This window comes from Pollachius pollachius (assembly GCF_949987615.1).
Source record: "Pollachius pollachius genome assembly, chromosome: 10".
NCBI lineage: Eukaryota > Metazoa > Chordata > Actinopteri > Gadiformes > Gadidae > Pollachius > Pollachius pollachius.
Window position 1 is genome coordinate 12,207,203 of NC_136943.1, and position 13,315 is coordinate 12,220,517.

Sequence of the window (13,315 nt, forward strand, 5' to 3'; positions counted from 1 at the left end):
AACAGCTTTAATAGCTCTTTTAAAAGCACACCATGACATATGGCAACCGCTACGATTTTGACAGTCGGATTTGAGACTATTTTCGCATGCAGTCAATGCATTGTGTTTAGTCAGTTGGACGTTAACTTTCTCAGTTGCATACTTCATTTCATCCTCCAATTCACCTTAAACCCGAGTTCATGTTCTTCCCATGAGGTCATTGTGTCTGTCTGGTAGAGTGAAGCTTTGTTTTATGAGCAACCCCCTCCCCACAACCCCCACCCACCCATCCCTAACACGGAGGTAAATCAGCACAGATGTTAACAAAATAATCAACTGCCGGTGGTACTCTGGTATAAAACAACAATTACCGGCTTCAGTGCTGTGAACTGATTTAATCCCTCCCTAGCTGTGTATTTTCCTTGACTAGGGATAAGTGAGATTCACTTCCAGGAATAACAATCGAACTATGCGTCAACATTTAGTTTTCTGCGTCTCAGACGCCACACGGGAGGACCTGAAGATCGGTACCAGGACCAAGTTGAATATTGTTATCTCTCAAGTTGAGAAGTGAGAACATGTTGGAAACATGAAAGTAAAAAAAAGAAAAAGATGTAGGCCTACGCCCTATAATTCATATTCTGCTATTATCCGGGATGAAGACATGGCAGAATGCAGGACATGTGAGGAGAGGGTGAGGTGGGTGCGGTGGTTCTGATATTGCAGATGCATCTGTTATGGAGATAAATCACCGTGGCTCAAAATTGTGGTGGTTGCAATATTTCCCATTCAAAACAGGCATAAAGCTCCTACAGGAGGTACAGCTGTGAGGTCGAGGGGCAGGGGCTGAAGAGGGTATGCACGGAGTTGCGGGGGGTGCAGGGAGTTCCGGAGGGTGCAGGCAGCTGCAGAGAGGGTGCAGCGGTCGGTGCGCAGACTTCAATTAGACGCACTAAAAAATGTATTTCGAAAGTTACAAAAATTCATGTTTTGCAGCTTTACTAATGATGACAAAAGAGGGAAGAAAAGCCAGCGTTGTTGAACTATACTCTCGTAACTATATTAATCACAATGAACACGATAACATGTTTAGCAACAAGAATATAACTTACATTTCTTGCCCTTGTCCATTTAACTGGTTTGCGGTGTCGAAGCAGTGATTGGAATTCGGTTAATTCAGGAACTGGAACACATAACCACCTGGCATGGCCTATATGGGCATGCCCACAAAGCAGGCAGAAGTCGCAATGCTGCCCTCAACTATCCCACTTGGCTGACAGGCGTAGCATTGGAACTGAAATTGTAGACACTGTCCTCGACTCCCGGGTCCTAGAGTGTGTGCGTGTCAGTGTTAGTGTGTGTGTGTGTGTGTGTGTTTGGAGCACAACCTACACGCTCAATCACACGAGTTGCGCAGTGTACACGCATTCTTAAACGGTGCTCGCGACAAGAGGAAGAAGGCACCATCCAAAAGATTGCAATACAAGAAAGAATTGATTATCTGTTTCAAAGTTTATTATTTTTTGTGATAAAGTCAAACTTATAGCAAAATAAAGTAAAATAGTCCAAACCCCTGGGTATTTATTGTAATCTGAAGTTGAAAGGAAAAACAATCGGAAGCTACAAAATGATTCGGTAAACATTTTAAACAATTAACAGCTGTGTTATACATATGGCTACTGTTTAAATTGCTCTGAATAAAACTTTCTAAGACCTGCACTTTATTTATCTATCGTGTCGTGATGCTATTGCAATGTCAGAGTTAAAAAACATGGTAGGCTGAAGGGGAACAGTGTTGCAAGTATTTTTCATGACGTTATTTTACTCCATTATAAATTATTTTAGCTTATCAGTTATGTTGTCGACTGTATCTACAAACAAACCCTCCATTTTCACCAGAGACCAACAAGGAAGTAATTTGCTAAATTGTGCATAAGTGCATTTGGTTTTTTTCATTTTTCACACAAATCATCTAATGTCATGCACACACGCACACGCGCGCACACACACACACACACACACACACACACACACACACACACACACACACACACACTCAAATCCAACGAAAAGCAAATCCATCCATTCATCAAGCCAACCTTTCGTACAGTCATCCATCCATGCATCCAGCATTCCATCCGTCTGATCATTCATCTATCTAACCGTCCTCCCATTACTCTTCATGCATCTGTCCATTCATCAATCCAGCATCTCAAATAACCCAAATACATACATTCATTCATACAGCTTGCTGGTTCTGCACACTCAGAACAAAAGGGAGTGTTAAAACAGGTTTAATAAGGCAAAGCCAAAAACTTTTTCTTTTCGTTTATAATAATATTAATAAGGAGGGACTGCGGAGTGGCTGCTGTGCTCATGACACAGGTCCTCTGCCTCTGTCTCTCTGTTTCTGTCGCTCTCCGTGGTCACATGACATGTCACATGATGCCACAGGCCCCGCCTCCTTCCCTATCAAAACAGATGCGACACCTCTTATACAGGGCGACAACAGCCTACAGACTACTGCTCATGAGATCTCAGCCAGTGAAGGTGGTTATAGTGGTGAGCGGCGACCCAAACGAAGCACAGGAACACACCCCCGCAGTCAGGTACGCACACCATGTACTCCTATCTATCTGTCCGTACATGATGTGTGTGTGTGTGTGGCCATCCTCTTGCCTGTATGTATATCAGTGTGTGTGTGTGTGTGTGTGTGTGTGTGTGTGTGTGTGTGTGTGTGTGTGTGTGTGTGTGTGTGTGTGTGTGTGTGTGTGTGGCTCTTGTAGTGTGTCCGTGTCTCAGCCATCCTGACTGGGCTTGGCAGAATTTGGTTCCATAAGATTGAACAGATTTTCAGCCATGGCAGTGTAATAGGGCTGTAGCACACTTTCTCCTCTCTTCTTTCTCTCCCCTCCCGGTCTCTCCCAGGAGAGGGGGGGACCAGGACCAGGAGAGGAGATGGGGGGGGGGGGGGGGGGGGGGGGGGGGGGGGGGGGGGGGGGGTGGGGGGGGGGGGGGGGGGGGGGGGGGGAGACCTCCCCCCCCCCCAATAAGGCCGGTCTCTGGTCTGGGGGGCAGCCCGCGGTTAGAAGAGGCGAGCCTGCTTCTTCAGCTCGTTCCTCTTCCACAGAGCCAGCCGGTCGAAGTCCTCCACCGTCATCCCGAACACCTGGACAAACTCCTCCCCAGACAGGTGGCGCTGGGAGACGCCACACGCACAAACACATGCATGCACGCACGCACACACGCAGGCACGCACGCAAAAATACCACACACACGCACATACACACACACTCATGCATGCACAAAACACACGCACGCCCGCACGCACGCAAGCATGCAGGCATGCATACCCACAATAGTAGAGTTAGTAGCGGCCTGGGGGATGTAAAAGTTCCTAAACTAATCGCCATAACTATAACTACATTGTACATGACTTTGATATGTGTGACATCTGATGACATCAAGATGTTAGATGTTTGAGTTCTAATATTGAACAATGTTGTTAGCAACAGGTGGTAGAAAATGTGTCTGGAATGAGTTTCAAATCCTAATAACATTTAGGTTAAATGACATAACGTTCAAAAAATGTCCTCAACGATAGCCTATTTTTCAAATACAGAATCTCAGCTAATCACTTTAAAACTCTCTTCTTTAAGTTGTATTATAAAACATATATCATGAAATAATTCATAAAGGAACCCATTCGAATTTCTCAAAACCTTCCCTTTGTGTCTTTTTCAGTGTACATCATAAAGGCCTTTTCATGGTCCCACGTTCCCGCAACGCAATGACCACGCAGACGCTTCAACGCAGTCGTAAACGTTTATGGTTCTGCGCCGGCCCTTGCGGTGGACGTAAAGTGTGGCCCCTGGGGTAGCCATAAAGAGGGTCTACAAGTATGTAAGGGGTCCGTAACCCCCTTGCGTTGCGTGAACGTGAAACCATAAAGAGCCCTTGAGTCACTTACCTCCAGTCTTGCTCTGTTTACGTCTTTTGGGAGCTTATTCCGCCCTCTAGTGGTGACAATGAGTGCTTCATATGGATAAATCTGTAGGAAAGAATATGTATCACTGACTGCAATATAAAATAACTTAAGTAAAAATATTTATATTTATGATAGATTTGAGACATAGACTGTCATTGAGACATGATAATCTTACCTGGTATTCTGTTCAGGAATGATAGAAGAGTCAGGGGCATTGAAAGAGAGAGAGAGAGAGAGAGAGAGAGAGAGAGAGAGAGAGAGAGAGAGAGAGAGAGAGAGAGAGAGATATAGGGGGGGACCCAGCATAGAAATAAAGAAAAGAGAGGGAGATTAATGTTCCAAGCATTCAATTAAGACATTGTCCGCAAATCAATGTTTTGTAGAGAGATATTACCTCTGCTTCCCCAGTTAACCTCACTGCTAGAGTCATACTGGTACTGGTAGCAGTCGGCACTCTGAGGCTGGAACACACAGCGACAGACCATAATTAAACACCACAATGCCTCATCTAAACCAAGGTAGGACATAACAAAAAATAGCCTGCCCCGTTGTATAGCTATTATTATGGTGCTTTTTGTGGAGATTGCTTGAATGTTAAGACTTAATAAGCTCATGTCCTGGAAAAAGAGTTAAGCATGGTATTAATGAGGGTTTAATTCATACCAACGTCACTGATGAAGCCCGGTTTGAATTAAAAACACTGCAGGGTAATTCCATATTCATTTACGTTTAAGTTAAAAAGCCAAGGTTACAAGTCATTATTTTTAAACCTCAGTGGAATTTCAAGGTAGAGCAAATGATTAAAAAATGCTTGCCTTCAAATCAATAGTTCAAGTACAGCACCGTGACTAATATTCTTAAATAATTTATCATTTCCAGGTGAAGAAAGCACCTGTATTTGTTTTTTGTATGTTATATGAGATAAATAACGTAACATTGTATGAGATAAATTCATCTAACGATGTTCTACTCAAGCAACACAGTCTCACCCTTTGAATTCCGTTGCGTCCGTATCCAGGAAGAGAGGCTGACTTACAGCCATAGTCTAGAAAATAGAATAGATAAATATATATTCATGATAACAGATCACAACTGATGTTTAGATCTTCCACAGGAACATGTCTTGTTGGATGGCAAGGTCTATGTGTGTAAAAACATTACAAAAAGTTTCTATAATGTATGGTAATGTATTTCTTTAAGGCTGAGGTCCTATCGTTTAGGTTAAAGGGATTGAAGGAACATTATCTGTCCACAAGATGGCGATGTCCACCAGTAGAAAATTGCCTCATCATTAGCAGCGAAAAAGCTCAACAACCACATCATTATAAAACCTAATATACAATGAATCTTCATCGCTGGTCTTTAATTTAAAAGCCTTTTTAAAAAAAAAAACTCAACTGATGCTTTTCTTTAAGCAATTGTCTGAACATTTATGCAATAATAAGGATAACTCACCGCTGTTGGTGGAGTACTGAGTTTGGGGAGCTGCAAAGAGAGGACAGAGGATTCATCAAACTCAAAAAACAAAAATCTTTGTTAGTGTCTAGTCTCGAGAGTAAACTTTATTCCTGTTGGGCTATGATAACATTGAACACGATAATGTGTGGTCAAGTCTACTCATTAAGGGAGAGCCTGAAAAGCTTCAAGAAAATGGGCAGGCTGGGTAATTACCCATCATGCACTAGGAAGACAGAACATCAAAGGGGTGGTGAAGCAGCAACTTCAAAACAGACGATGGAAAAGAAGAGAAGGAATTCGCAGCACAAAAATATCAAAACACACACACGGACACATACATAAATGGGCTATGTCTCTCTCACACCCAAACATAAACACACACACACACACACACACGCACCGTGGTGGACCAACCTAACTGCATGTAACTCTGTGGCAGAAATCTTCCCCTCTGAACTCAGATTTAATAAGCCATTTTACTAGTCATATATAAACCAAAGAATGGTGCACCAGCTAATAGAGATTGACAGATGCATAGATACACATAGAAAGAGAGAGCAGGACAGACAGACAGACAGGTGGAGAGAGAGAGAGAGAGAGAGAGAGAGAGAGAGAGAGAGAGAGAGAGAGAGAGAGAGAGAGAGAGAGAGAGAGATTGATGGGGGAAGAATGAAATTGGGGGCGGGAAAAACGTAAAGCCTAAAATAAAAATGGACAAAAAAATGGCATATTTCTGCATAGCAAAATCCCATAATGGCAGACCTATACCAATACAGAAAAACACCTGTAGGTCCTGAATATTATTAATTCAAAATACGCCTTGCTTGATGTTTAGCAGGAAACAGAGGTAAATAAATCAACAAACAAATGAACATCGATAAACTATATGGATGAATTTATCACTATAATATGGTATTACAGTTGATTGGACTCTTAAAAAGCAAACACTATGATCAGCTGAATGACAGACCAGACGTTTGGTGGCTGACAGGCTGTTACAGGCTCAGCAAACTGCACCTTTGAGGTTACCCCTCTCCCACACACACACACACTCACACACACAGACAGACACACACACACACACACACACACACAGGCCAAAACCCTTCGGTGCCTGAGGCGGCCCTGACCACTGACCCCTTAACGTATACCGACCGACTGCCTTGCAACGGACAAAAGATAAGATATAAAGGAAGATCATTAAAAAAACAAAAAAACCTAACCGCAGAATACAGCTGGGCATATGCAATCACAGACACACACACACGCACACCAACACACACAGACCATGGTGAGATCGGTCCCACACACAGGAAGAATATACTGAGAACATACTGGGGAGGGGGGGGGAGAGAGAGAGAGAGAGAGAGAGAGAGAGAGAGAGAGAGAGAGAGAGAGAGAGAGAGAGAGATACTCACATCCGTTGACAGTGTTGTTGTAAGCCGTGGAGCCGTAGCCCATGGTGTTGAGTGTTTCCTTGCTCCCACTGCGAGAATTCCTTGCACTGCCCCAGGGGTCGTTGTCATAGGAACCGGATCTGGCTTTCATCTCCTCCTTTAGGATCAACCTGCCGATGCCACTCCCAATCTGAGAGATTGGGGAGGGAGAGAGAGGGAGAGAGAGCAAGAGATAGAGCGAGAGAGAGTGGGTGAGAGAGAACAAATAGGAGAGAGAATAAGTGCAAACAGAAAGAGAGAGAAGAAGAGGAAGAGGAAGGACAATAAGAAAGAGAAGAAAAATAAAAATAAGCATAAAGAATTTAAATAATCAGTTAACAAAGAAGAGAGAGACAAGGAGAGCACTGTGATGTTACGCATGGACCTTTATGAGGGAGGCCTTAGTGTAGTGAACTAAAGGGCGGAGATTGTGTGCATAATGAGGAGCGTACTCTTTGAAGGCCGTGATTCCAGGTCTCCTCATCTCCTCCGGTGGAGAAGCGTCTCCGAGGAGCTCGGTACGCTGACAGCCAAGAGAGAACATCGTCATGTCATATTCACAAGAAAAGCACAGTTTCATCAAATAATTGGCTCATATAAATGCATTGCATTCATTGGATGTAAAACAAGGCTTCGGGATGAATAGTAAAGTAACACATGCAAAAATAAATAACTGAGAATAAATCCAGAAAGACATTTGAAAAGAAAAAAGATGACTACACAACTGTACGAAGCCAAACCAAAATAGTCACATTTTCCACGAAGCAACCTCCCTACTTGGTCAGTGAAAAATCTAACAAAGTAGGTGCTGATATAATGAGGTCAAATTAGCCTGGACATCACATGACATCACATTCTGTTTCGCTCCGCAGATCAGTCTGGAGCTCCACCCGCCCGCATTGATTTCCCTCTAGTAACGAAGTGATCGGGGCAGATGAAGATGAGGGACCGCGTTGTAGTCGAGGACGTTAACACAGGCCACTACTTGCACAACCTTAATGGCGTCTCCTGATGCGACATAAGGTAGGTCACTTCAACATTAGTAGAGAAACCCAGCCATGGGTGCGGTCATAGCAGAAATAGACTCCATAACAACTATTCAACTAGAACACGAGTGTGCACTAGGGGGTTGCACTGTGCACGGTGCGCTGTTCAGAAGAGCACACCCTGATGCCTTCACATGTTTAGTTATGCTGTTAGGCTGAGGGAGTCCAGCAGGTCCAGGCTGAACCGTGTAGGGAGACAGAAGGTGAGGTCACAAGATCAGGATGGTCTCCAGCCTCGTAAGGTCAAAGGGCAGCAAGACACATTTTCAGAAGAGACATAACCAATGAGCATCGGCTTTAGTCCCTGTTTTAACCCTCCCTCCCTCCCTGAAAGGAGCTTTCCCTCTTGTGTGTTCCTTCTCAATGTTTCTCCCCTTTTTGGGATTTTGGGGGAGAGTTTGGTCAAGCCCTTCAGAGGGCTTAAGAGCTAGGGGTTATCCTACAAAGTGGGCCTGTGAAGCCCCCCTTTGAGACCGTCTCCGCGGCTCTACAGGGGCTTATCCAGACACAATTGAGTTGACCTACTTCGAGGTGAACTGGTGTAGGGGTAGTAGTCGGACTCGGACTGGGCGTAGGACTCTGGAGAACAGGTGGAGAGCCTGGAAGATCTGAGGATGTCCTCGCTGGTCCTGCTTTTAGTGGCTGCGTCCGGGTGATTGTCTGGGGAGAAGTGGAGGGAAAGAGGCTGGTGAGGGAGGAGGCTGGTGACGGAGGGAGGGGAGAGGAGATGGATGAGTGAGGACCAGAGGTCGGTCTGAGCTTCGGTTCTTCCAGGATGAGGTAGTGTTGCGTGCTTAGGAAGGAAAAGGCTGGTTATTTATTCAAAGATAAATTGGATTACATCATTGATCTCTATTAGTAACAAACAATAGAAACACGTGTATATGTGTACATAGGAGCACTGTGTATGTACAGGAATGAAGTTCTGGTAAGTCAAGAAAATGCGGTTTTTAAAATACCATGTTGGGTACAGCGTGTAGTCAAAGGAGGGAGTATTGATATTTTTCACAGCCAGAGGAAGTCAATGGAGCGGGGAGACATGCAGTGTAATGGGAGGCTAACTGCTTCCCATTTGGCTAGCTCTATTAGCCATGCTAAACCCAACCCAGCAGCCATTGAATTCCTATAAGCACGATGCGTGTGACACTGATGCCAGACGTTCCCACGAGGCTGGCACTACAGAAGACCAGTCACCCAAACACTACACAGCACACACGCACAGCATGCATGCACGCACGCACAAATGCACGCACACACCCATTCACACACACACACACACACACACACACACACACACACACACACATTCATTCACACACACACACACACGCACACACGCACACACACACACAAACACACACTGCCAAGGGGACCGGCCACATCGGAACTAACAAACAAAAAATATGTAGACACACAGACAGAAAGACACAGACAAATGGACAGACAGGTAGCAGGGAAGCAGGAGGTGGGTACTTACAGGGTAGTGTGTGGAGCAGAGGATGGAGGGAGGATTTTAAAGGGATTGGAAGCATTCAAAAAAGAAAGAAGGGGTGGAATAAAAGGGAAATGTTATTGGAGCAACTGTCGAAAGACGGTTAGTGGGAGAGTTAAGACCCATATGGTACACCAAGAGACAGACAGAAACGCTTCAACAAAAATGTGCAATCGAACGTTATGAAAAATGAATATATTTTCCACCGAGGCAGCAAACATGTCTTTACTTATTAGTACATTTCAAGCCTTTGGTACGTTTTACATTTGATAGGATTCAGCTATGTTTGTGTGTGTGAGTGTGTGTCTGTCTGTATACATGTGTCGTCCGAAGCTTTAAGACAAGAGAGTGATGATCAACATCAGTTGAATGGTTTAGCTTCTGAGAAGCGCAGGGATCAATAATACGGATGCCAAGATGTGTGGTGAATGCCAATGTCGTAATAAAACCAATTATTACAGGCCACGCGACCTTGTCATGAGACAACATTGTGGTCAGTTCCTGATCCTCCTATTGGTCGGTTCCATTAATGGTCTGTTCTTCCTTATTTTTATTCAGAATCATGAACTTAATCATCGGGTCCTTGCTACCACTTACACACACACACACACAGACATATAAACACACGCAAACACACACACACACACACACATACAATACACATACGATAGAGTAGGATTTAGTCCAAACCAAAGGCTTGCAATGTAAACATGAATTACAACGTTAACACAGGTTCATAGACTTTACACTGACCACTAACATTACCATCAAGAGTGACACAATAGCAATAGCATGCAGGGTAACATCTGAGACAGAAACATCCAACCATCTATCTATTTGCTGTAGTTCCTAATATGAGGTCAAAAGAAAGATTAGCCAATTGGATAACATATTTCAAAACATTTAATAAGATACTACCTGACCATCTTATTTTAGTAATAACATTTCTGCCTAAAGCCCTCGTCAGGAGGATGAGTTTAAGCACAAACTTTATTCCTAAAATCCTTAAAATCCTTAAATCCTTCCTTATTAATCCATGAAGGTGTGGTAGCAACCTCAATTACCCTCAAAACTGTCCACTTAGCAAATCTCGCTAATCCCAATTATTCAAAAGCCATTGGCTATTGAGGTTCTTGCAAAAAAAAATGAAACGCTTAAATCCCATATAGTACATTGTAAGCCTAATAGCCCTTTTTTTTATATTCCCTAGAAAATCATCGCAAAAAGTTAAGCCATTGAAATAACGAAGTCCTGAGTTCTTAGTAATCAGTGTTTCTTCAGGGACTGATCCGCCCAGTGTGTAAACTTCACTTCACAACCAACCTCTTGAATCTGACCATCCAAGAGCTTACTACATTATTAATATTATTAAATGGCAAATACAAGCCCATGTCTGCGCATTCTTGTACTGCACACACACACTCACACACCCACTGATCTCATTCCAGCACACGCACATACTTTGAACGTAACGTTATTACTACAATTTCTAACCAGCCAAGCTCTAAGCCAATTACATTGCATCTATGGTATCTAGGCTACTCTTAGCATATCAATATCTATTTATCTTATTTAATTAAGGTTTTATTTGGCCAATAAACCGAGCATCGATTCTAGTTCATTACACTATGAGCCGGGTAAGGGAAACATCAATAGGTCACTTGAAGCATCTATCAAATATTCAAACACAGCACGGCTACACTGATGGACGACGAGGGGCAGGCTAAGGCGGGGCTAACTGCACTGTACCCGTTTTCTTATAGATGGGCGGCTTCCTGTAGATGTTGGGCTCCCCTGTTGCTGAGGAGAGAGAGGGAAAGAGAAAGAGAGAGAGAGACAGAGACAGAGACAGAGAGAGAGAGAGAGAGAGACAGAGAGAGAGAGAGAGAGAGAGAAAGAGAGGAGGGTGGATTGGTGAAACATGGAGGGTGGAGGAAAGTGAAGCAGGAAGATGTGTGTCTTGGGTGTGTTGACTCGGGGGTTGGGGGGAAGGAGGTTTGAGCAGGAAAAGGGCAAATGGGGGAGGACTGTAGGTTAAAGTGAAGAATGAATGGAGTTGGGACCATGGTTTGTTTAACTTAATGGCTTCATATCAGCCCACCACTCTTCCTAACCCTAAACATTTGAATACAATTGTCAGGCAAAAATAATCTCTCAACGATTAGCTTGTGTGATATGGTTAAGACAATGCTAAGACAAAAGAGATTGTTTGGCAGTCTTAGGGTGCGACAGAGTGTTCTACCTGGAACGTGGAAGTGTTTTGGGGGCTGATACATGGTAGGGGTGATGGACCGCCCATCCTGTCCGTAGTAAGGGGAGCTCCTCCCACTTTCAGAACCTGTGTCCAGCCACAGCCAATCAGAGCCAAAGAACAATGGTAATAAAGAAAAGAATAGTGGTACGAAAACAGCTACTGCTACAACTACATCTCATACCAAAATACACAATACCTTTACAGTATTACATTACATGTAAGAAATATCAACAATATTGATCCAAATAGAGTATTTATAGCAATAAACAGAAATCTTTAATGTAATGCTTAAACAAACGTGTGAAATATATCATAAAGAATAGAAATTGGGATGTTGAAAGATTGTATGCTATAGCAGCATGGAAGGCTGCTGCACTAGAAATCTGTGGGAAACTCAACCAATCAAAATAATGGCGGAATCAGCAGGAAAAGTACAAATGCTGTACGGCCACTATTATCGAAATAAATACTTGTTTTGTGCTTTGCTTCATGTTCCGAATCCAAACGATGACGTGGACATTTTCTTTTCTCTTTTAATGTTTTTTGGAGCATTTTAATGAGGAAACTCTTGGAATGAGATATGAATAAGTTAAGCTGGATAACAAATTTATAAGAATAACAAATAGTTATATATAATAAATAAGTATCAGAGCCTTATCCCAGATGCAATAGTTACGGACATCTCAAAAAGGGTGCACTACATGCACTGCCAGCACTAGCGATCTCAAGCAATCATGGGTGTGTTCCAATTGTTAAGCGAGCTGCTCTGGAACGCGGCCCATGATAATCCATAGGTTTCTGGTGTCCCGTGACCAGGTTTGACGCACCGGGGTAGCCGTAGTGCAGTGGGGAGCGAGGCATGCTGGGGGAAATTCCCTGGCGGCTGAACGTTGGCGAGTCGATGTATCCTGGACTGGAGCACCTCCTCTGCTTCATATCCAGGCTGTCATAGTCCTGATGACGCACACACGAACAAACGCCGAACACACACACACACACACACACACACACACACGCAACAGTGGCGGATGACTTATGGGGACCAGTAAACACTCAATGTCACATTTACGACCCCCAGTGAGCACATCAAAACTAGCGCGACACTTCTGCTCGCTGTGTCGGTGCCAATGTTTATCCCCATAGGAAACCGGGAGGAATAGCGTTGCAATTTGGTTTTCATACCACAACTGGGACTTGCAAGAGGCACATAAACAACAGCCCGGATAGTGACATGGATGGTGAAACTATGAAAGACCTGCTTGGTTTTATAACCACCCCATTCAAATACAATTATATTGAGATTCTTACCTGGGAACAGGGAGACAGAGTCCCAAGTGACTAGTGGAACAAAGAGAGAAGAGGTGTTGTTAAATTGATTGTGGTTTATATAAAATTATAATCTGTGTTAGGGTTAGTAAAATGAAACGTGAATTTTACACCACACAACATCCTGGGAGTATTTGTAAATATGACAGTAATTTAGTTTTTTTTACAAACATTACACAAATACAAAAGGTTAGGATCATATTTGTTGGCTTTACCTTCACCAAAATATGGCATTGCAAAAAAGCACAGTGAAAGATTTACAAATAACATTACACCCAGGACGAACCATAAGGGAACACGCCACGATAGCCAAACACCAAGATGAGTTAATGGGTT

General features: G+C 43.5%; 2 protein-coding genes across 2 annotated transcripts in view; both read right to left on the reverse strand.

Annotated features, from left to right (window-relative positions):
• afap1l1a (actin filament associated protein 1-like 1a) overlaps positions 1-1,232 on the reverse strand; it is a 28,946-nt gene extending 27,714 nt beyond the window's left edge. The window contains exon 1 of the mRNA XM_079744700.1: positions 1,092-1,232. Coding sequence (XP_079600826.1) covers positions 1,092-1,110 — 19 coding nt within the window. The 5' untranslated portion in view covers positions 1,111-1,232. The remainder of the gene's footprint in view (positions 1-1,091) is intronic.
• Positions 1,233-3,064: 1,832 nt separating this feature from the next.
• Positions 3,065-13,315, reverse strand: part of ablim3 (actin binding LIM protein family, member 3) — a gene marked incomplete at both ends in the record, with an annotated part of 43,607 nt that continues 33,356 nt past the window's right edge. The window contains 12 exons of the mRNA XM_079744907.1: positions 3,065-3,178; positions 3,950-4,056; positions 4,362-4,428; positions 4,957-5,012; positions 5,423-5,452; positions 6,844-7,012; positions 7,314-7,384; positions 8,433-8,567; positions 11,149-11,199; positions 11,642-11,737; positions 12,481-12,607; positions 12,962-12,991. Coding sequence (XP_079601033.1) covers positions 3,065-3,178; positions 3,950-4,056; positions 4,362-4,428; positions 4,957-5,012; positions 5,423-5,452; positions 6,844-7,012; positions 7,314-7,384; positions 8,433-8,567; positions 11,149-11,199; positions 11,642-11,737; positions 12,481-12,607; positions 12,962-12,991 — 1,053 coding nt within the window. The remainder of the gene's footprint in view (positions 3,179-3,949; positions 4,057-4,361; positions 4,429-4,956; positions 5,013-5,422; positions 5,453-6,843; positions 7,013-7,313; positions 7,385-8,432; positions 8,568-11,148; positions 11,200-11,641; positions 11,738-12,480; positions 12,608-12,961; positions 12,992-13,315) is intronic.